This window comes from Rhea americana, unplaced genomic scaffold (genome assembly GCF_003343005.1).
Source record: "Rhea americana isolate MKP2758 unplaced genomic scaffold, rheAme1 scaffold_0, whole genome shotgun sequence".
Classification (NCBI taxonomy): Eukaryota; Metazoa; Chordata; class Aves; order Rheiformes; family Rheidae; genus Rhea; species Rhea americana.
Window position 1 is genome coordinate 2,179,635 of NW_028185037.1, and position 23,100 is coordinate 2,202,734.

The window sequence follows — 23,100 nt, forward strand, 5'->3', positions numbered from 1 at the left end:
TTATTAAAGAGCTGCTGCCTGCACAGGACCTATAGCAAACAGGGTTGTTGCAAAACTACTGTGTACTGGGCAAACAGCACATACTGTCATAACACAAACCTGTCGTTGCTGCCATAACACACTGGACAGGTCCCGAAGGATGCCCATCTGGGCGGGCACTGGCCTGCGGTATGGGGAAGATGGTCCCTATGTAAGTACGTTGTGTCTGGGGAGGTGAGAAYGACAGCAGACTTGCTCAGCCAGCGGGGATTCTGAGGCTCCCAAAGGTCTCCTCRCTCCCTCTCCTGACTTCATGTTCCCTACGGACAGCGCTAACAGTCTCCAGCCCACCAGGTTTCCTGTAATGCTGAAATTAACTCAGCTCAGTGGTTTCGTCGCTGTGACTTCCACTGTTACCATTTACTGATGAGATGTACAGGGCTGGTGCACACACTTGCCCTCAGCCACCACCACAGCGAGCTTCTGGGGGGTCCTGTGTGCAAAACCAGCTTCAGTTTTGCCAGAGAAAGGCCACAGTCAAATGGACCTAAGCTCTAATTATTTGCAGATAGATGTAGTCCCACATCCTGCAAAAATCTTCCTTGTATTTGCCATTAATTAAAGGCAGTGTGCACASTGTTGGCTTGGCTGCTGTGTGTTAAGTTGTCCTAAAGTAGTCAYGTGTTTGAGCCCTAAAACAAGGCAAGACAAGCCAACCTGAGGCCAGCTTCCTGCGAGGACCAGTTTGGCAAGTGCTGGAGAAGAAGTGGCATTACCAGTGCTTTTCTTAGAACRTGCTGGTTGCATCGAACCAGCTATGTCAGTTTTGCATCATGCCTTTAAGCTCTGTCTAGATTTATCCTCAGGAAGCCAGAAATAAGAATATTCCTACAGACTTCCATAATCTCCTAGGGAAACTAGTTTAAAAATTATGCCTTAAGAGTTTAACCAAATGCAAAATTACATTAATTCAACACAAGCTATGCAATTAAACAGATTTAAATTTTGCAAAATGCCGTGTACACACTCTTACTTGCATTTTAACCAGATTTATTTCATGTCTGCTTCTGCCATTACTTGTTCCAGTGGTTTTCAGTGTGTGTTTCCTACACCTTCAGGCAAGTCACAAAAAAACCCTGAGAAAAGCAGTTCGGCAGCAGGTTTAAATTCCACTAGGGTAAGCACTGGAAAACATCTAGGGGAACTACACATTTTAAAAAGATCAAAACCCACTGGTTCCAGTAGTTAGCTACATACTTGTGTAACAGAAGCCCAAGGATGAAACCCAGCGTTCACCCAGCAGCCGAGGCCCGGGGGGACCYCGCTGCCTCGCGGAGCGGCGGGAGCAGAGATGCTCCGCGGGGCTGGGGCGCTCCGCGTGCCCGTCCCCAGCCGGGCAGCCCAAGGGGCCCCGCAGGCTGGCGCCAAAATTATAGGGAAAACGCACCTCTCAGAGCAGCCTCCTTGGCTGCTTGCCAGCACCCATGTTTGAAGCCCTCCATGATTAAGTCGGAGGTGGTTTTTCTCGTCCTTCAGCAATGCYTTTTCTGGTTTTCTACTGCAGTTCTGAAGGCGACAGCAGGGCTCTGGCCTGTGGTCMCCTTGTGCACCCCCTCCGAGCGGCACCTTGCGGACGCCAGCCTCACCTCCGGTCGGATGCAGAGATGGAAGAGCTGCAAAGTGCGATCCTGCCCCGTACTTTATTTTGCCCACACYGGGTATTTCTTAAAAAACAAAAATCCTGTCCGAAGGAGGAGGTCGCAGGGGGCCGGGGCAAGGCGCGAGTGCTGCGGGGAGAGGTGGCAACGAAGCCACCCCCTCCCCGGACGCCGCGTGACCCCCTCAGGGCCACTCTGCCCTGACGCCGGTACAGAGCCGCGTTACCCGAACTTGCGCGGGGTCGTGCTCTGACGGGGAGCTGCACAGGTCCGGGGCGTTCCCCTCCCAAGTCATACCACGGCTCCTGCCTCACTGGAGCTTCTCTTCGGGAGCAGCCTGATGAACAACCCGTGCTCCCAGGCAGGGTGCATCTCTCACTGCCCATCAAGTCCCAGTCAACCCTGATGATCAGCAGATTCGAGTTRTCTCCATCTTTTCCTTGCAGAGTTGCAGAAGAGCTATGCTCAAGCTCCTTTCACCCAACCAAAATGTTTTTTAAAAAAATGCTTTTTTCTTTCTCAATGTTTTAATTTTAAATTTGCAAACATTTCTTTTTCTAGCCAGTAAAGTAGAGAGGACATGTTTTTGCTTCCTACAATCAATGTCACTTAAGTGCCACCATGCCCTGCTTTTGTCCCTGGGGCCCCAGAAGCAASATTATTCCTTTTGGCTCACGAGTGCACCTCTCCCACTCTCAGTCTTCCTGTCGGGGCAATGATAATGTCAATGGCTCTCTCCTAGCCAGTGACTTTTCCAGGGGTCCTGGAGCCCCACAGCCAGCACGGGGAAGTGCTCACTAAAACTGACTGACGGTCTTGATGAAGCAGAGAATTTTTACCTTTCAGGCAGTCTGAAAGAAGCAAAACAAAAGAAACCCACTTCTTGCTCTAGTTACGTCCCATCGTATGCTCGTTGAAGTCAGGAAAAGGTCACCCTGCACACACGATGAGATGCTCGGAGCAGGAGGTGCCTTGAGGGCATGGAGAGATGCACAGTCCACAGCATGCTCTGCTGACACTGATACTGCTGGGACTTTGGAAATCGGTATTTTTAGACACATTTTAGAAAAATTATATACAGATTTGAGCTGTTCCTACYGGGGAATACTCTGCTTGCAGAAGGAAAACTCAGGTGTTGTAGGTATGAAAAAAGCCTAAGAAGTTACAGATCTGTGCTTCTGGTCATGGTGCTCTAGACCACATGGAGGCCCACCCCCACTTCTACCAAAAAAGGATATTCAAAAAAGCAAGGTCAGTAACCCAGTACAACAGAAACAAAATACTAGAGGCTGGGCCTTTAAAGCCCTCCTRGGCACCCTTCTGCCAGACCTCTCCAGCAACGCCCCAGCACAGCCAAACACCCAGGACCGCAAGTAATACTCTTGTCCGTCTAACATGCTTTGCTTTGCTTTATTGTCTGATTGTTTGTTTTAATACTAAAACCTAAGCTCACCTTTGAAACTGCAGATTGCTGAGGAGAGCCTTCTGGTCCCATGAAGTGGGGACTAACTAGCCAGGCGTGTGTAAGACGGCACCCGTTCACGGCCACACCTAACACACCAGTCTCTTTCTGATGGTGTTACGTGATTGTTGGACCTAAACTGATCCTGAGCTGCTCTCCATGAACCCCAGGACACCGCCCCCAGAGCAAGTGCAGCCCTCTCTGGCCTCCCACATGGCTTCTGGCCAGCAGCACTTATCAATGCCTCTTTCAGAGCAATTGGCTTGTAGAAACACCTGAGCAAACATCCCCACATGTCAAAGTTATTTGCACATCACAGTTTCCAGATGTTGCTCAGTTGCTCTACTGGATGTTCCAAGCTTGGGAGCAAAAACCACATTGCACACAGTGGAAGTGGGACCCAAATCTTTTCCCAGACTCAGTTGCTTTAAAGTGGTTTTGAAGAAAGTCTAGTTTCATGGGCACTGGCTGAGTCCATCCTCGTATCTCCAGCTGCTCCATTCTGCTCTGCAACTAAAAGTATGGTGTTTTTATCAGGGAAACAGCTATCTGCCAATAAACAAAACAAAAAAAAATGATCATCCCTTTATTTTTCCTCCCATTTCAAGAAGACTTTCAGGACAGCAGAGTTGCTGTGGCTTCAGCCCAAAGCCTTTCCAAGATACCTTTCAACAACAGCTTCTGAAATTGCTTGTATGTGCCATGGGCGCTTGGCATGGTGTCATTTGCTGACGGATGCAACAGGAACGTGAGCTGATATATTTAGATTCCTATATCCTAGGTAAGTAAAGACATGGCAAAGGAAAGACATTCCTTGGAGCCTGCAGGACAGCGATCTGAAAGCTATTTTGGTGGTAACAAGAGCACAACACGAGGCAGGAATTAATAGGAAAGAGATGCCACAGGCTGCTGCAGCAGAAACGCAGGACGGGGGTTGGGAGAGAACTGAGTGAAATGTGAACTTTCCCCATGTGCCAGAGCACACGCAGGGTTGTGTGTTGATCATCCTGCATTGCACACTTTACAGCAACCTTGTATGAGCCCACATTGCCGCGTTTCGTGCAGGAGCTCGTGCTCTCCAGGGGACGGCTAGGGTGGCCCACAGCAGCAGGCAGCTCCTGGGGCAGCGGTGGGGCCAGCAGCGGGTTCTTGCGCTTCCTCCCAGCGAGCTCCCTCATCCTATGCTGCCTGYGGGCTCCCTCAGCTGCAAAGCCGGCCGCGAGCAGGCATCACTCCTGGGTGCCGCTGGGATGAGGGGGAGGAGGCCTGGCCCGGCCTGACCCAGGCAGCACTGAGCACACACTCAGGTAGCTCCCAGCCCCGGCTGGCACCAGCATCACGCGTGCCAGGTTCAAGGGCCACAACATTTAAAAATTGTGCAGCCTCTACGACGAGGTGGAGAGATCCTCCTCGAAATCAAGCCGTGCCCTCTGCTTTTGCAGGGCCTGCTGAACGTGAGCAGGCACCACGCCAGCTAGCGACAACCACTGTTTACTCTGGGCATCTCTTCCCTCCTGCCCGCTTGCAACAACTTAGAATAAATGAGTGATATTAAAGTGAATAGTCCATTTGTGATTCCTGGTAATTTCCCTTGAAGTAGTTACGATGAGTATATTAACTGCCACTAATTCATTATGTTCCTTGTAATTTGGCCAAAATTCATAAGGGAGAACCTGTTTTCACAGCAGCTAATGAATATATGCTTATTGCTATGCTACCAGGTGTCCCATAGTTGCAAACTCCTTCTAACACGAGTCATGAATGCCTGATGCTCTTGGCACATACTTTTGGTTAGAGAGATGATACCTTACAAATTGGCCAGGTTAATTATGATTCARTCTTAACCACCATAAAGAGTCTTTCTGCTTCGCCCAGACCAAGCAGGGTGGAGCAAAAACCCCTCAGCTCCACCTAACACAGCACAGTCAAGTGAATTAAATAGCACCTGGAGTCTGGGGATATTTTCATTGGCCTTGCCCTAAAACTCAGTACATACTTAGGAAACCAATAACAYGACCTTGCTTATGAATTGCACGTACAGTAGTTTCAGATTATGCAGGCACAGGAGCAATTTGTGAGCCACATGGTGCTCCTTAGATTCCCTTTGAGATCAGACTTGATGCAGAGATGGACCCATGGTCTCTGGGYACCCTGATCTCTGACTCAGCCCCGGTGGCAGTATGATAACAGAAATAAGTGACAAAAGGGAAAAGGATTTTCCTAGGAAAAGGATTGTATAAGGTTGGCAAAATCCCCAGGTCTACGCAGACAGTAGGGCTCTGCCCTGTTGTCCTCAGCAAGGCAGAAATTAAATTCAGACCTTGCTTACAAAGGCTGCGTAAGCTCTGCCGACTCACATCAGGGTATTGGACAGCTGAACTCACCTTGGAAGCAGAGAGAAATGGCCCGAGAAAGCGTGAGGCTTGGAAACGAAGCTCAGACTGAGATTTATGACTGCTCTTGCCCTGCCAATGTCCCCGACTCCAGCAGGAGAAGGTGTGTGCCTGACAAGTGAGCAGGAACTGCTTGCACGGAGGGTGCAGGATTTCCTTGTTAATGGGTCCCTGTAACTTGACAGGGAGTGCCCTGGTGTTGGTGAGCACGTACATCTAGGGGGAAGTGAGGGAGCTTGCCAAATTCTCCTTACAGCTGCTGACTCAAAGTTTCTGCTAAAACAATCAGCAGCAAAATAACTAATTGTATAAGCGCTAAAGAAAGAGCATCCACTTTGGTGGTCCAGATTGAGGCTACATTAAGAGCTGATGAGTGGTGGCCCTTGAGCAAGAGATCTCCTGGGCTTGCCAGCAGCTTCATGAGAAACCCAGCCTCCATAGCTTTGCTTTACGCCCCTTTGACAAGCGTAGCTGTATTGCTGCACAGCTTCTGGGTAAACACAATGCTATTTCCTCAAAGGCAGAGGAGACATGAATTCCTTGGATCACACTGTTGCAGTCACAACACTGCTATCAGCTAGGACAAATGTGACCATGTCCTCAGAACAGCAGCTCAGCTCTGTGGACATGGATACTACCAGCCATCTGCTGTCATTTCAAAGGGATATAGCTGTGCTGAAGCAGCACATGTTTCGGTTATTCAGAATTATTCTGGAATACATACATCTATATATATACACTTACAGGGATCTATCTACACACACACATATATATATATGTATATGTATATGTATGTATGTATATGTAGATAGATAGATATTACATACACACATCTTTATTTCAGGGCCAGATCCCCCCATGCACTGCACCTTTCCCAGCCCTTTGCAGGTGAGTGTCCACCTGCCAAGCCCCATGCCTCACTATTGCACAGAGAAGCTGCAACTAGCAAGTACAAGGGAATGAGAAACACCAGAGTACTTTTATCCTAGCCTCACACTCATAACCACCAAGTGTATTTCACGGCTTAGTACAGAGCCGTATCGCTGGCCTGCTGGGGGGAAATACCATTCAGCCAGACGCAAGAGGCATTGCAAGGTCTTCGTGTTGGATCTAACTCTCTTTACTAATGTGAAAAGTCTCATCCATGCCTAGAGTCTCATGATGTCCAATGCTTCTGGCTACTGTAGAAGAGAAGCAAGCCTTTGACTGCCTGGTGCTACTCACTGCTGGGCTCACGCTGCACCACCTACTCCGGCAGCGGTGACTCTTGTGGGTGTCCAGTCCCAGGCTCCATTAAAAGCTCCCTGGCGTGGGTGCCCCACAGGCAGCACCAGGCTGGGTCCACAGCTGTGTGTGCCCAGTCACGGATATGACCCCAGCCCAGTCCATACACAGGCAGCCAGCAGCCGGGCAGCACTCGGGGGCAGCCCAAGCCTGTGCCTTGCTTTTTCCATCATTTTGGAAGACACTCTAAAATCAGGTGTTACTTTTTGGATTCAGGATGATTCCAGACAGTCAAATTTCCTCGCAACTTCAGGAAGATTATAAGCAGGCAGAGAACTGCTGGGGAAAAAGCACTCCCGTAGCTTTGCCTCCCAAGAGGATGGCTGCTTTGTGGCCTCAAGCAGGTGCTTTGCTTGATACAACCCCGTTCAAAATCCTGGCCAACCAAGCTGTGCAAAATGGGCTGCAGACACTCACAGAGGCACCGTGAATTTAAAGCTACTCAGTATTTGGACAGAAACCAACCTGCCCTGGTATCTACCTCATGGTCAGGCATGAAGTGACTGAGGGAGGACAGGATGCTTGAAACCGAGTTTTGAATGCCCACATGCTTCTCACCTCATCAGAAACAGCATCAGAAGAAAACAAAAACAAACCACAAACACGACTGGCTTGTCTAAAAGTGGGCAGGGGCAGGTACCACTTGCTAGTAAACATCCAAATTCCTTCTCCAAGCTGCAGCTACCTTCACCCTAGTCCTACCTGGACATCATCCCCTTGCCCAGGTGCAGATTGCATTCGAAACACGGTTCTCTGTGTTGCAGCCACAGGGCAAGGCTGAAGCCGTGCAGAAGGAYGCCCGGGCGCAGCAGGAAGGAGCTAGCCCCGAGCTGAGCGCGAGTTTATTTTTCTTGTACTGAACACCGTCTGGTCCACTGCACCGAGYGGGCAGAAGGGCTCTTTTCAGAGCCTGAAAGACCAAAGAAACCAGCCCCCGAAACGACATGTCCCAGCCTCCCCCCCATCCAGAGCTGAGCATGCGCCCGGATGCCTGGGCCCCCAGCAAGCACGTGGTGTCACCACCTTGGCCGTGGGCCCTTGGCTCCACTGCCGCTTCCAGTGCCTGAGAAGCCACCCACGGCCACGGAGCTGATGTTGGYTCCCCATCTTTTCATCCAAGTTACTCCTCCGGGCTCCTTCTTTTCCCTTCTGCTGCAACACAGACAGTTACGGTGCTTCAGAAGTGCCTGCGGCACAGTCCCCGTCCAATATGGGAACTTTGTCAGTGGCACAAAAGTCTCCTCTGGCACTGCAARTTTATGCCTGCTACACATGTACTGAGGTATAGGGTTCAATGCACATGCAGAAAGGTCCCAAGGGGACACGATGGTTTTGCAGGATGATCAGCTGAGTTGACATTTCTCCATGGAAAGAACAACGTAACTGGGGATTCATAAATACTCAGATTTCTCYGCGTACAGAGCAGTCTCCTTGTGATGTTCTTCATGTCTAGGTGCCTACTCGGTTTGAATCATGAGTCCTCTTTCTGATTTCCTTCCATGATAAGGCTTTTAATAACTAACCATATAAACAACAAAGTAAATATTCAACCAGCTGAGAGCTAGATTGCAGATCAAATATCTGCTGTATCTTCAAATCTTTTTTCTTTCCCTCTTAAAAACAAAACCCCCACGCGCTGCCTGCAGGGGAAAGGATTGCTCACTTTGCACTTCCCTCGTCTCATCAGATAAATAATCAACKATGAGTTTTGTTTTGCAAGAAAATAGGAGAGTCAGCTGCTTCACAGCATACTGTAGTGATTTTCTGGGGAAGCATCTGAGGCCTTCAGAAGCGTGGCTTCCCTCCTGCTGTTGCTCTGGTCTTCTCATCCCAAGGCAGCAACAAGCTCACCTCTGGTAAGAGAGCAGGTAGGAGCAGTCTCCCGTGCCCCCTCCTTGGAGCAGTGGGGCTGCGTTTGTACCAGTTCAAACTCYGACCAAAGAGGAACCCTCATGAGAAACACTACAGATCTGCTACGGAGCACAGGCGCAGAGCAGAGCAAAGAGGAGACACGAGCTCTATCATCTCTCCTGGTTCTAGCTCCTGCAAAAAGCAGGTGATGGCCTCCTGACGGGATTTACTCAAGAGGACCACTGAGAAGCAGACGCTTCTGCAAGAGGCCACCACCCTGCCACACACGCGCCCAGGCAGAGCCATCCCACTTCGACCACGGGCGACCCGTACGGAGGCAGCACGGCAAGGCCAACAGCGCTCGTCGAGGGGGCTCAGCCGCTCTCTGGGGCTGCTGCGCTCGCAGAGCCCGTCACGGGACGCGGTCCCTCGGCAAAGCGTCAYCACCGCACCTGAGAGAGGGGTCCGSTCCCAGGCGCCGCTCCCCTTCCCTCCAAGCAAAACGACACCCAGCGCGCTGTGTAAAACGCCGGATGGTTGCACAGTCCCGCTTGTCTCGGTCTGGAGGCTCCCAGAGGGGCATTAACAAACCGAACCCGTGAACGACGTGCGTTTGAGGCTAGGGAGCCGCGCAGCGGGCACACGCCAAAGCAGCGCTCGACAGGTACCAGGCAGGAAAGGAGGGGGAAAGCAGGGCCTAATCCCAGGCACAGGCTGCGGACAGCAACGCGCCGCAGCTCGGACACGCGGCCAACGGGGAGCAACATGCAGGTGTTGCTTGTAGCAAAAAGGAAGCGCAGCAAGTCATGCAAGGGAGAAAAGGTGGGGGGAAAAAAGGTGTGAATTCGCAGTAAAAAGAATTAGGGCCGTTGTGTATCTGGCTTGGTTGGTATCTGGAGTTATCCAGAGAAAAATCCAGCAAAGAGCGACCCCTGAAGCTCTGTCTTGCCATATTTAAAACAAAAACTGCAAGGAGTCTTGGATACAATTCCTGATTTTGTGGGTCAAGCTCTGCAGCTCAACTCCAGGCAAAATTATCATTGATCATAACAAATGCAGCTAATACAAGCTGGGGCGGAGTTGCCGGACAGACAACCACCCTGAAATAACAAAAAGCCTTCGTCTGGAGTGGTGCTTCATTGCCAAAGCAGCAAATCATTGACCCAAGCTGGGAATAACATTTTAAAGAACGGGAAGAGATGAAACTTGAGACACGGAGGAAAAACCTAAAATTAACCCCACGCTGTTTAAGCACTGCTTTGGCTGGCCCCTGAGCGTTGGTTACTGCTGCAGTTATTCCTCGGTCTGTAACTGTGCTGGAGTAACGCAGCACCGTCTCATTAAAACCTCAATATTTGTTYTTCCTTGTAGCACCGGAGACTGAATGATTTCCCAAAAGAATGGACAGCGAATGTAACCACTTACCCCTGAGCATTTTATAAAGGTGGAAGCCCATATTTATCAGTTTCAAGTAAATTATAAATCTGTGTTCACATTAGTTTCACTGCTGTATTTACTCTTGGGCTCATGAGAACATGGATKCCCTCTGAGAGAGGCAAATGCTATTTCTAGTAAGAACTTACAGGACCTAAAGTTTTTCTTCTTACCCTGTAAGTAATTCTCTTACCCCCATAAGTGAATCCAGGAACATCTCCCTATTTTCTTCCTTTTTTCCTATATTTCAAACCTGAAGAGAAACACAAGTTTAAGAGGCAGCGTTTGTATGGGCTCTTCCAGTTTCAGATGATCTGGACAAGAGCTTACCCTTCCTCCCATGACACGGGCCCCCTTTTCACACCAGCTGAACACCAGTTCACGCTTCCCTAACCCGGGGCAAGAGAAGAGCAGTTCCTGCAACATGTGCTCCCAGACGTGGCTTGCAAATCAGAGTTTAACACAAAGACATTCAGTTGCCCAGACAGTATCAGATGCCTAAAAAAAAATAAAAATAAAATAAAAAAGAAAAAAAAAAGGAGAGAGAGAGAGAGAGATTTAACGCAGAGCCTGGAGCATCTCCCTGCAGCTCTGTGGAGTCCAAGGTTCAGAAGCGTTCAGCACTGCTTCACCATCACACACAAGGCAGCAGGCCGCAGGCCACGGGGCCGCCACCGCAGAACTATCTGCCCCACAGGCTGGCGGGGGCTTTTCCTCTTCTCCCCACACCTTTTCACACTTGTCACCGCAGCTTACTCAGGAGAGAGCAGCCACTTTTCTATCTCATTTGCTTCTCGGTGAACACCCTGGGAAAGCAGCCCGGTCCTTCATATCAAGCGCGTTTCCTTGTCTACCTCTGCAGTCGCCCTCCTGGGGTCGAAGAGCYGCCTCTCTCCCACAGTTGTGTTCATTTTCACAGCTTTGCTGTAGAGGAACAAGCGGGAAGAGAGGCACTGCACAAACCCCGTGCTGAGACCCCACCTCTGTGTCTASTCCTGGCCGAGAGCAGAAGCAAGGCGCGCGCAGCCCGAGCTCATCGCTCGCTCCCACGGCACAAGCTATCCCTGTTCTTTCTGAAGACAAGCTGCATGGGGAGTCTACTGCGCACAGCTCAGGGTGACGGCTCAGTGGATTTCAGTATGTGCAAGGGAAAGCAAGGATCAATGGTTTCTTTGACAGTACGAAGGAATCTCGGTAAAGCAGGGGACTTAAAGATTTGGAAGAGGGTTGGGGGAGGGTTTCCGAAGGCATTAAAGAGCRTAGTTAAAGGATGCATCTTGCGCTGCACTTTGCACTAGGCTCGCTCAGCCCCAGTCACATGTTTGGGAGCCGCACGTGCTCTGGCACCTGGACGCTGCCGCTTCCAGGCTGAGCCCAGGGCTGCACAGATGGCGCTTCAGGACAGGCGGGCTCTGACGCATAGCRGATTTAGACCATTTAGAGCTTTACAGAGCATTAGCTGCACCCTGCATCCACCTGCTAGAAGAGGCCCGGCTGCTGCTGCAGAGCAGAGCAGGGGCAACATGGGGAGAAACRCAGCTGCCAGGTCAGGCTGGGAACGACACAGCCATGAGACCCTCTAGCTCCCCCACTTCTCCCCTCCCTTTCGTTGCTGTTACACAGGTTACAACATGAAAACCCCTTCTGCAGAGGCACTTAGTTTTTTAGARGAAAAACTTGGTGAAGCTACCTCCACACCAGAGATCTGTTGAAACGTGTGTCGTCCTGCTTCAGCTCCTCCACGCACGAGCAGGGCCCCCATCGCACAGCCACAAACAGAAGTCTCAGTAACTGCCACTAGCATAGACKCACTCTTCCCACAACCCAATACCCACGAAATACAGCTGGAAATCCAACCAGTCACGTGCCCCCRTGCCCTCACGGAGGTGAGTACACTGATGGTGTCCCACCACCAGAGCAGCCGCCAAGGTGTCCCCGTAGCTCACACACACCACAGGAGGACAAGATGCCCATGGGGACACCTAGCACCACCACCCTGCCGCCCTGGGACAGCCGTGGGCACCGCTTCACCCAGACGCGTGACATCGGGCCTCGCAGTCAGCTTGCCACGAAGGATGGCAGAGGTGCACGGTCACCACCTCCCGCGGAAGGGAGAACCAGGGGAACGCCGGCAGCTGCAGACCCTGCCCCGGCCTTCCCCTGCACTACCTTGAACCATTTGTTTCTGCGTCTCATGTCCCCATCCGAAGCAAAGTTGACAACCTCCCCTCCTCCTTGAGCTGTTTCCCCCCCTCCCCCCATTTTAATTTGTGACTGAAAGCAGGTTTAGACATTCGTGGAAGATGGAGCACCAAAGAGCTCCTATCTCAGCGGGGACACACAGCGGTTTCTGTTACAGCCGTGTTACTGTCTCACCAAAGTGTTACGGACTAGTGGGAGGATTACCACACGCTTCGGAGGAAGGAGGACGGGGACTCCCACGGTGGGCMGCCGTGCTGAGCTGACTGCGCCCGYGCAGCTCAGGAGGYGCCATCTACGCCGGYGAGCTCCRGCACGGTGAGCMGAGCCTGCGCCTGCACCCWCGYGCGTTTTTTCCCTGGAGTCAGGCTAAGCCAAAGCGAATCCCCATCCTGTTTTGTTCCACRGTAACTTGTTCAGAGAGCCCCAACGCCACCGTAAGCCTCACTAAGGAGGTTAAGTGTCAGATTAGATGTCAGACTGCTCACACCAAAGGGCTTTTGACATTAAAAAAAAAAAAAAAAAAAAAAAAAAAACACAGCACCTTCCTTAGAAGGTGCAGCTAAAGGGCTAGAAGCCCCTTGGTGCCGTGCAAATCTCAGAGCAGCAGCGCGCCGCCGAGCACCGGTTGAAGGCGGCAGCAAGTCAGACCAGCAGCACCTCCACCAGCAAGCAGAAAATAAAAGCATTTCAGAGGYTGGATCGCAGCTCTGCCACCTGGAAAGAAACGGGCAAGCGTGAGAGCGCACGACAGAGACAAGGACAGCAAAGAAATGGAAACGTCCGTGTGAGAAAAATCTGGGTACAAATAAAAAAAGACACCGGCACCTTTTAGACTCTCTCTCTCCCTCCATCCTCCTACAATAGTAAAAATTCAAGCTTCTCCTTTAATTAAAAAAAAAATGGGGGGGGGGACAAAACTGAAGTACAGAACGAACTGCGAACCGCCCCGACGCGCCGGCTCGACACGAGAACCGCGTGAAGCTTCGCGGCGCGCGGCGGCGGTACCTGTTGCCGAGCCCCGCTGCGAGGCCGGGCGACGTACGCGGCTGCTTGCCGCGGGTTGCGCTGCCCGCGCTCGCTCTGCCAGCCAACTTCACAGTTGGCCCAGACCCGTCCACGTCCCGGGGCTGTGGCCCCTCCTCAGCCGCGCGCCGCCCGGCCCGCGCCGCAGGAAGCTCTCAGCGCGCGAGGAGCCTCTGCCAAGCAAGCGACAGCGCTGGGGAACAGCCCTGCACCCTGGGCGTCTCCGCCTCGGCTCACAAGCAAAGGTGACTATGGAGAGTACATCTTAACATCGTTTTACAACTCAGTGAAAGTGCTTCTTGGGGGAAAAAGAAGAAAAAKAAAAGAAAAATTCAGCCTATATCATCACACCTTGCAGCAGGACCTGGAAAGCTGAATCAGGGCCTGACCCAATAAAGACCAAACAGGCCCTAACTTCACACAACCAAGTCCTAACCCTCCTAAAAAGAGGGCTTCCAACCCTCGCCTTGCATATAAGACAAATTTTTGCCAAAGGGCACCCCAGATTTTGGTCCGAGAGGCACGTGGCACACCAGAATAAGCACGGCTCCCTCACRGTTGTGTGTTTAGTGCCCCAGAGCTGGGTGGCTGGCAGTGCTAGAAGGAGCACTGCACTGCTCCAAGTCACCTGTCCCAAGAGCTACGCAGGGACCACTGAGGCTCACGCACTGCACTTTTCACGTGAGGAGGAGCGTTAGTTTGTGYGCGCCAACCAGCTACAGTCAATACAGTCAGCTGTTATTCCTTCCTAAATTGTTCCTGTCCTCTGAACAAAAGGTGACCATGGCCATTTTGCTGTTGTAATTTAGCTACCTGTGAAAACATAGACYGTGAAAGGCTGAAGCCGCCCGCTTCCCCCGCTCTGCTCCACGGAGGCTGGGGTCACCCTTCGCGGGCTTGCGCATTTAGTTTCCATCAGCAGAGGCAATGATCTTTCGGTAGTTCTCTTCATCACGCACACTGCAAGCCTGAGGAAGCAAATGAACGTCCTGCGAGAGGGCACACTTTTCTCTGCTTCYGGAGAGCTCATACAAGAGGGGCTATGTCCAACATTAAAAGCCAAATGGAGAATTTCATTCYAAAGTTGGCTTTTTCTGACATTCCTCTTTTCTCAAGCACTACTGTTTCACACTGTAAAAGAACTACAGAGCTTTGTTTGAAAGCCAAGCTGGTATTTCCTCCCAACATTTGAGATACCTCTACTCAAAATGCCAAGTTATATACAACAAGGGTCAGACCAGGTGCACACACAAAAAAAAAAAAAAAAAAAAAAAAAAAAAAAAGCAGCTTCAGAAGAAAAGCCTCCGAGCAGGCTACTGAACTTTGTTGCCTTTCCTTCTACATTTGACAAGAAACTACACAGCATTTTGCATGCTCATGACAGACTGAAAGCCCAGGTTCTTCCTTTCAGATGTTAGTTTACCAGTGTATTCACTTTAACAGCACAGCAGTTAGATCTGTTGCCTTCCCTGTGCCTGGCACACGTTTACCCGTCTCAAAGGTCTCACCATCTGTTGTAACACCAGAACAGCATTCATGTCACCCAAGGCAAGCAGGAGAGGCCCATTCCGTCTTCAGATATTTAACTCACCTCCCATGGTAACATCCTGACCAGGCAGATACGAAGCAGGCAAAGTGGACGCAGAAGCTCTAATATAGAGCTGCCTACAGGTTCTACCTATAGAAAATGAAGCAGCTGTCCCAGCTCACTTTGGAGCAGTAGCTCTGGAGGGATTGCACAGACCTAGATGGGCGCAAACAAGCGCCACAGAAAGAACTGGCTGATCTTAAAAGCAGAAGCAGCAGATCCTCTTCCATCCTGGCTGCACAGTCTTCTCAGATCCATTACAACTTCCCAGGTTAGAAGTGCTCGGTAGCACTACCAACTTCTACAAGAAGTAGCTGGCAAAATCCCAGTTTTCATTACAGTGCATGACATGTTAAGCTAAACCTGCATACAGGCAACAGTTTTTTGAGAGAAAAATCAAGTCTAGCCAGCAGCTGAAGTGAACTATTTGCAAGTCACTCACACATGTTATGAAGTCCACCACATCTACTCACTTCTCATCATAAAAAAGGCTACCTACCTAAGGTCAGACACTCTTGAAGACCTGACTGTTTAAAGGTCAAGCTTTTGAACTCATTAGCATTATGTGTCAAAGCACCCGAATAAGACGGGCTCTTGCTGTCTGCTTGAACTCTACCTAGCTGGAGTGAGAGCATCGTCTGGGGGAAGAGACTTCATAAAGATAGTCTCTTTCAGATACGTTCTTTAATCTGGCTAATCTTCTGCATAAGAACGACCTCAGACAGGGGAACCAGGTCCTATTTGCAACACAGGCCTGCTGCTGCTATCTGGTAACCTCTTATGCTGCAAGAAAATAACTTGAGAAAAAGTTTCTTAAAATACTAGATACAAGTAAAAGCAATTTTTATAAAACTTTATCACAATGGAAAAAACTATTCTACTTACACAGGCTAAAAAAACTACCCTTAGATGCACCCAGTGACCGTAAAATGCCTCCTGCTCTTCAGCAGATTATTTTGCTGCCAATTCAATCAATTTACATTGTTCTTTGTTCTCACCCCAAACGTATCAAAGTCCAGTTGAAGTATTTTGATTTTTACTCTGGGCGCAGGTAGTATTTATTGGACAACTAGAAAGTAATTTAGAAAACACCACATCTCCAACCTGAAGACTGATTCAGGCACCTTAATCCTGACTGACCTTAAGAACAAGTTCATGCACATACAGAACAAGAGGGACGCGCAGCAGATCCACTCGTCCCCATGCGGCACTCTGAAGCCGCTCTGAACTTGCGCGTAACCAGGGAGCCAAGCAGAGCTGCTTCACACGAAGAGCCCGGCTTCCCTCCGAGTCATGCACAGGAGGGCACGCTGGCTACGCGCACACCGCAGGCACAAGCGAGCGGGTCAAATTTCATCAAATGAGGTATAATGAACAGTTTAACTTCTAAGATTTACTGCAATAATTTGCTCCTGCTTTGACATTACAAGATTTGCGCTTCTTTTCAGCTGTATCTGCTGCTACCAGAACCAAGCATTCTTCTGTCCATTTATGGCAATTTTAAGTAAATGCAAAATCACAGTAATGCAATCCATGATCTGCTTCCACTTGAACATTAGTCAATAACTACGCTAACCACTATTTCATTTGCATTAAGAGATTAGCTAAAGTTTACCCACTGGCAGGAAACCCCCTCCCCAGACAGGATGTTTTTGCTTGTCATTATAATCTGCCTGTTAGATAAGAGACCTTAACAACCTCAGTTGCAAACTCAACTTTCAGCAAATCCATTTGCTAATTTTGGAACTTTATTTTGAACTGAGTGACACAAGTGCTCAACTCTTGCAGATTACTCATTAGCTAAGGGAAGTTTATCTGCATCAGACCTGAAGGAAAAAGAGTCTYATTAACTTTACATTAACAACCTTACAGCAGTTTAATTGGCTTCATCTAAAACTTTGAGACAATAAACTCTTCCTTTAACATTTCCAGCACTGCRAAATACAGGCTCCTGTGAAAGGTGCTGGAGTGTGCAAAGTCTGAACTCAGCTAAAGCAAACAAATATGTATTTCATCAATATAGACTATTCTACAAAGCAGAAGTTGACTGCAAAGCCTTGCAAAAGAGATACTGCAGATGCCACTTCCTCCTTTTTCTATTTGATTTGCAAAATATAATCAGAAAGAGCAGATTAAATCTACCACAAAGAACTGGAAAAAGTTTACATAAAATATGTGGAAAGGYTGGCCATAATTATTAATTGTTTTAAGAGCTGAAGAGTCCAGAGCTCTGGCAAAAATATAAAATTGCTCTCCAGTCTCACACCAAAAATGTCACTTCCAGCTTCTGTTCCAAGTGGAGCCACCCTCCACTATCCCAGCTCAGGGGCCCAGCTGCTCAGACATCTGCATTAAGGAGTTTTCACTCCACCAGCCTCTCTTTCAGGGGCTCAACTTTTGCTGCTCTGGTTCAACAAAAAGTCAGTCTCTGCAAAACGCTTGTTTTCCATCTTGTTTTAAACTGTTCCTCTATTCAGCTGTGTAAGTTGCTTCCAAATTCCTAACCACGTTTATTCCAAACTCAGTCTCAAGTCTCATCTTTCATGATTATTTACTCCCAGTTTACTAGTACTTCCTGAAAGTTAATATGCTTGTTAAAATCCTTGTTAGAATTTTTAAAAAATGTCACCCTTAATGACCCACAGTTAAAGAAAGTTAAACACATATAAGCTTGAAGCTACACCATATATTTGTAAAGAAAAATAATTTGACAAAACAAGATTACAAAGTATGAACTGAGCCCTTTCAAGAGAAGTACACAAGAGAAGTTGACGTTAAGTCCATTTTGTAAAGTTTCAGCAAATACCACGGAGGGATATGAGTATTACCAGAGAACATAGTTTTTTTTTTTCCTAATACTTTCTCAAAAAGCTTGAGCCAAGATGCATCATTTTCAGATGAAACGTTCCCCCCCCCACACACACACACAAACGTTGGTTTGGTTACAGCTTCAGGGATCAGTGCAGCACAGTGCAAGTGTCATTCACAGATAACAAAAGATATTTGAAGTAGGTACAAGAACATAACTGCAGAAACATAGGATATGCTCCAACTCTCTCCAACCTTTTCCCCATCCCCCCAAAGTGCTGAAAAGCAAGCACAACATACAGAAACACTGGGAAAAGTACACGAGAAGGAATCTTTAACAAGAAAAGTTAATATTTGACAGTTTAAGAGGAAGCAATTGTACCAGGATGTACATTACTGTTAGTCATTAGAACATATGTACATGGGAAGTCCATATTGCAACTCTGTAGAAAAAAATGAAGCTAACAAGTTTAGTCTCCATTCCTGAAATACAAAAATTGTTTTTGAGAAACAGAGGCACAAAACGTAAGCACTACTACTTGAAAATGGATTCTCAGAATAGCCTATATTCCCACTCTGCAGGTCATCATTTCTCTGCCTTTCAAGGAATGAGTACATATAACTACTTACTTCACCTAGTCTTTGAGTATATACAACTGTTTATTGCTTATCTGAAAAAATCTTAATGTCTTCCTGGTCCCTAATCTCTATCACAAAGTGTTTTCCCTTTTTTAATGTTTGTTTCAAAGCAGAYCAAGCACTCCTTACTCCTTTTAAAAGAAATTATTTTGGAATTTATTGCCCCATCATATGAACATGATTTTCACCTGAAGCAATGTATTGCAGACTATTAGAGTGCCTTCCTAAAGATGTTAAGTGCATCTTCAGCTACTAGAGAACTCTGAAGGCTAAAACTTTGAAGTGCTTTGCTTTTTTTATTTTTTTAAGAAAAAAGATGACTGACTGTACAAAATGGGAGACTAGTGCAATATGCAGCATTGATTGTTTATTTAATAAATATTTAACCCAATTATTGCCAAAGGCAAACAGTGCAGAAATTGTCACTTAAAGATCTACAAAAGTTTAACAATTTTTTTTATAAAGTCAGCTGCTACTATACTTCCATACAATTATTTCAAAGAGGTTTTTCTCCAGCATTGACTACTATTATAAAATATAGAAATATAGCATTTGAGGGTTTAACAAGTCTTTACAAATCTAACTTTTAACATTTATATAGGAAACATGACACTTCTGTATTCAACAACTTATTAAAAGTAAAATGAATACTAGACTTTTTCTGCACTGACTATTTTATAGTTCTTAGATACATCTTTCTTGGTCCTGGGTATACATTTAGAATGAAATAACTTGCATCTCACATTTATCCTGAGGTCAGCTGTGTAAAAAGGAAAGCCAATTCCGTAAGGATATTTGCAGGCTGTTTGTTTAAAACTTGAGGTTATTTTTAAACAAGCCAACATAAATTCCTGACAAAAAACCTCTCATTAATGTTTTTAAAAAAACAAGTTAGTGTTCATTTGGGAAATATTTCCAGAAGTATATAAGCTATCACAGCAAAATGCTACGCCATCCTATTGAAGTTTCAGCATGCATTTGCCAAATTACTGTTTGAAACTTATAAGCTATCTTGTAAAGAAAACGTATATATCCCATGTGAAAATCACACCAAGCTTCTTATCTCAAGATTGCAACCCCAGTTTGGGGGTTGCAATGCAGCTCCTGCAAAGAAAACCTCATTGAAGCCTGCAAGAATTTGCAGAGTCTTTGGGTCTGCCTGTACAGATGAGGACACGTGATTTAGGTCTTCATCATCCACTGAGGGTGTACAGATACAATCTTCTCAAAATCCCATTKTGAACACAGCAGTTATTTTCAATAGCACCAACAATCTCTCACATACCAGCATCAGGCAAATACAGTTAATATTTATAGTAATAGATGCATTTCTTCCTGAATCAGCACAACTGTTACAAGGCACTGCTTGGTACTGGAAGTCATAAATAAGAGCAGAACAAGATAATTCCCAAGTTTTGTAACATTTAAGTTTGTAGTTAGGTCACATTTCAATTTATCACTACGTAGCATCRTCAGAACATATAGTTTTATGGGATTCATGAAAATACTTACGACTGTTTCACACATGCTTACATTTTTCCTCCCTATATCCTGAAAACCCACATAACATATCAACACAAAACATAAGAAGGTATGGGTTGTTAAATTAAGAAAGTACAATATATTTTCCAATCTTCCACGAAAGTGTAACCTAGACATAACTCAAGTATAAGAAGCTGGAAAATTATCTGATAACATTTGCAACAGTCTATCCCTGCAGAGGAGTGAAAAATCTGTTGTCTAGAGAATTCATAGATTGAGGCACATCATAGTTGTAGATATTCAGGCATATGTTATGGCTAAAACAGAATTTTTCTGAGGAACCTGACTATAGGCATCCTGCAAAAGCAGCTCCATATGGTTTGAAATACCAATTGCAAAACATGGAAAAAAAATGGTCCTTAATCGCTACTGTCTTCATCATCATCATCATCAGACACATCATTTAAAGGGGATTTAGGTGACTGGCTRTAGGAGTCCGATCTAGCAGACTGACAAGCAGTCATCTCCCCAGTAGAAAGAAGATCATAGCAGAAGTCGCAAATTCGCACAGGCTTGGAAGACTGACTTGGCAGAAGAAATCTCTTTTCAGAGCAAGGCCCACACACGACAAAGCCACACTTGCGACAGTGGTGACGACGGTTGACAGGTGTAAATTTTGCTTTCTGACAGCGCATGCACACAGTGGCTTCTGAGTCTGGTACCCAAACAGCTGCATGTTCATTACTAGGAGTCTTCCCACTTTTGGAAAGCAAATCAGAAACACACTTATTTATGTGGTTCATCCACTCAGATTTCTCTGTAGCAGTGGCAGCATAAACTGCAAAAGACTTCGTTGGTGTTTTGATAAGCCACCCGTTCCGTAAGTCTCCCTCGTCTTGGATGGAATCAATAGTGACGTTTTCCAGTGGAATTATGTGCTGTTTATTGTATTTCTTCTTCTGGATGACAATGTTACCATAAACAAGAATGTCATTGAACAAGAAGAACTGCCTTGCTTTGGGCTTCTTCCTACAAAGCTTTGTTAATACTCCTTCTCCAATCAGGACACGACCAGGAATAGTCAAAGGTTGACCAGCTGCTCCAAAGCAGTTTTCCACTATACTTATTCGTCTTGTGTTTGCTTCACTGTTTGCCAAGCGATCCACCATCTTTCAAAAGAATCCTAAGATTAGAAAGAAAGGTTTGTCATTAGAACAAAATGGATTCAACAACAGCCATCTACAAGGAAAGTATCTGCTGGCTCACAGACACTAACTTGGGCTAGATTTAAATAAATATTAACACTTAGGAATTTTTAGCAACAATTAGTCTTTTTCAGAAGCAAAAATGTTCCATCCAGCTCCCAGCTGACAGCTATCTTTACCACACAGATGGCACTTATGGTACTGCTTTGCAGAGCTTCTGAGACAAACTAGGAGGCTTCCCCCTCTAGTACGGTTCATGCATGCTGGTTTMGTGCTTATGTCTGTCTGTTCCCACTCTCTGGGTAATAAAAGAAAGCGTCACCCACCATTCTGAATTCTAACACTGACAGAAGCATTAACTTAACTTGAGTCACCAGGCTGCTCAGCCAACATTAACAGGACAAACACAAATGATGTTCACATAGGAAGGCACCATCCTCAGTAGGCTCAGAATTGCTTTTTTCCAGAATATAAACCTTAAATCACGTGCAAAACCCATAAATCCATATACTAGAAGTATTTTAGCCAGTCTGCACTCTCCACCACCTGCTTTCATGGCAAACTCTTCAGATACAGGCAGCGAATAAGCGACAGGTCGGTAGCCCACTGTCTGCTTGCCACTGCCTCTCCCCTCACATGACCTGAACTGTACCTCTGTCTATCGTGACTACACAACACACAGAGATGGACCTCCCTCCCGCCCCAAGGTCCTGTCACGCACCTCTCATCTGCTCATGAAAACACATAAGTAACCTGCACTGATTATAAGTTCAGGCAGGAAGCCCTTGTATTTCAAGCAGTGCTGATAAACAACACAGTACTTCCATTTCAATTTTGCATTAAAATCACCCCTTGTTCCTTCCCAAATTGCAAGTAAGAGCAAGAGCTTACATTATTCAAAGGTGAACTGAAAACAAACTATAGCAATACATACTTCTGTAAGCAGCTGTTTAGTATATCTCTTATCCAGAGCTTTCCGGGCAGAAGATTGTAAAAGGAAACTCATGTCAGTCAGCTCCAAATCTGCTACCGAGATCCTTGCAAGGACAACCGGGACTTCTGAGAACTGTGCGCTTGATAAAACCACGAGGCCATCGTTAGAGCCAAGGGCAAATGAGACGTGCCACCTCAGAAGGGGCCAAAGGCAGAGACCTTTCTCTAGACTTCCAGGAGATAGCTCTCCTACTTGTTCCTTTTTTACCTACTGATGAGTTGATGTTTGTGACATCTATTAGTGGACTCCCCTTCTTTTGAAGGAGGGCATATAAGCCACAATTCCAGTACCTACAACCCACATTTCCCAACACGATCCTACTTACAGTCCCCTCCATTCACCTGTCTTCTCTTCTAAATATACTTTGCCTGCCTTCAGTACAGGATCAGCCTGTAATGAAGAACAAACCAGGCTGAAACAAAACCTTGATTCTGTTCAAAGACTCTCAGACGCTGGCAAAACGTTGACTTAAAAAGTATACACTACACCGCAGATATTTCCTTATAAAAGACAGATTAAACTTCTGCATAGAAGTCCAGTTGCAGAGAAGTCTCTCATCAGGCCTTACCTATGATATAGTTAATCTGATTAAACAAATTCACATTACCAAGGTTAAATGTGATTTTAAAAAAAAACTATAGTTTACTGCTTTAAGACAAATTAGTTTTGTGAAAAATAATTGAAATTAGCCAACTAAAACTGTTTCACAAGTGGGCTTACTCAGATGCAACTGAAACTTTTTTTTTAAGCTATGCATGCTACATCATCTTGTTTCAACAGAGTTTGACACYGAAGGCAGAAGAATCTATTAATAAAGGGTATCCTCCAGTACTTCCTCTGGATGTTCATTACATGCCTAAGCATTAGTTATGATATTTAAGTAATGTGATAAACAGTTTTGTATTTATTGATGGTAGAGCTACAAAGCCACCAAAGCTGACATTATTTTGATCTACAGAAGGTCAAGATAAAACACAGAAATCAACTGATAGAAAGGTTCCTCACRACATCTAATTGCGCGGCATTGAGGCCAAAGCAAGCACACCTACACAGGGTGCATGCACCAAACAACAGCCTAACCTAAACCAGCAGCTCACC

The 23,100-nt window shown here is 46.8% G+C and overlaps 1 protein-coding gene across 2 annotated transcripts; it reads right to left on the reverse strand.

Annotated features, from left to right (window-relative positions):
• Positions 1 to 18,673: 18,673 nt before the first annotated feature.
• On the reverse strand, positions 18,674 to 22,677 carry PLEKHF2 (pleckstrin homology and FYVE domain containing 2). 2 transcript variants are annotated; one of them, XM_085304055.1, is made up of 2 exons: positions 22,328 to 22,677; positions 18,674 to 20,986 (listed from the first exon to the last, which is right to left on the reverse strand). In XM_085304055.1, exon 2 carries the CDS (start codon positions 20,970 to 20,972, stop codon positions 20,223 to 20,225), a length of 750 nt encoding a protein of 249 aa, XP_085160181.1. In that variant the 5' UTR covers positions 20,973 to 20,986; positions 22,328 to 22,677; the 3' UTR covers positions 18,674 to 20,222. The 2 variants fall into 2 exon arrangements, with proteins under 2 accessions (XP_085160181.1, XP_085160093.1); XM_085303967.1 differs by lacking the exon at positions 22,328 to 22,677 and adding an exon at positions 21,943 to 22,298.
• Between the last annotated feature and the right edge of the window lie 423 nt (positions 22,678 to 23,100).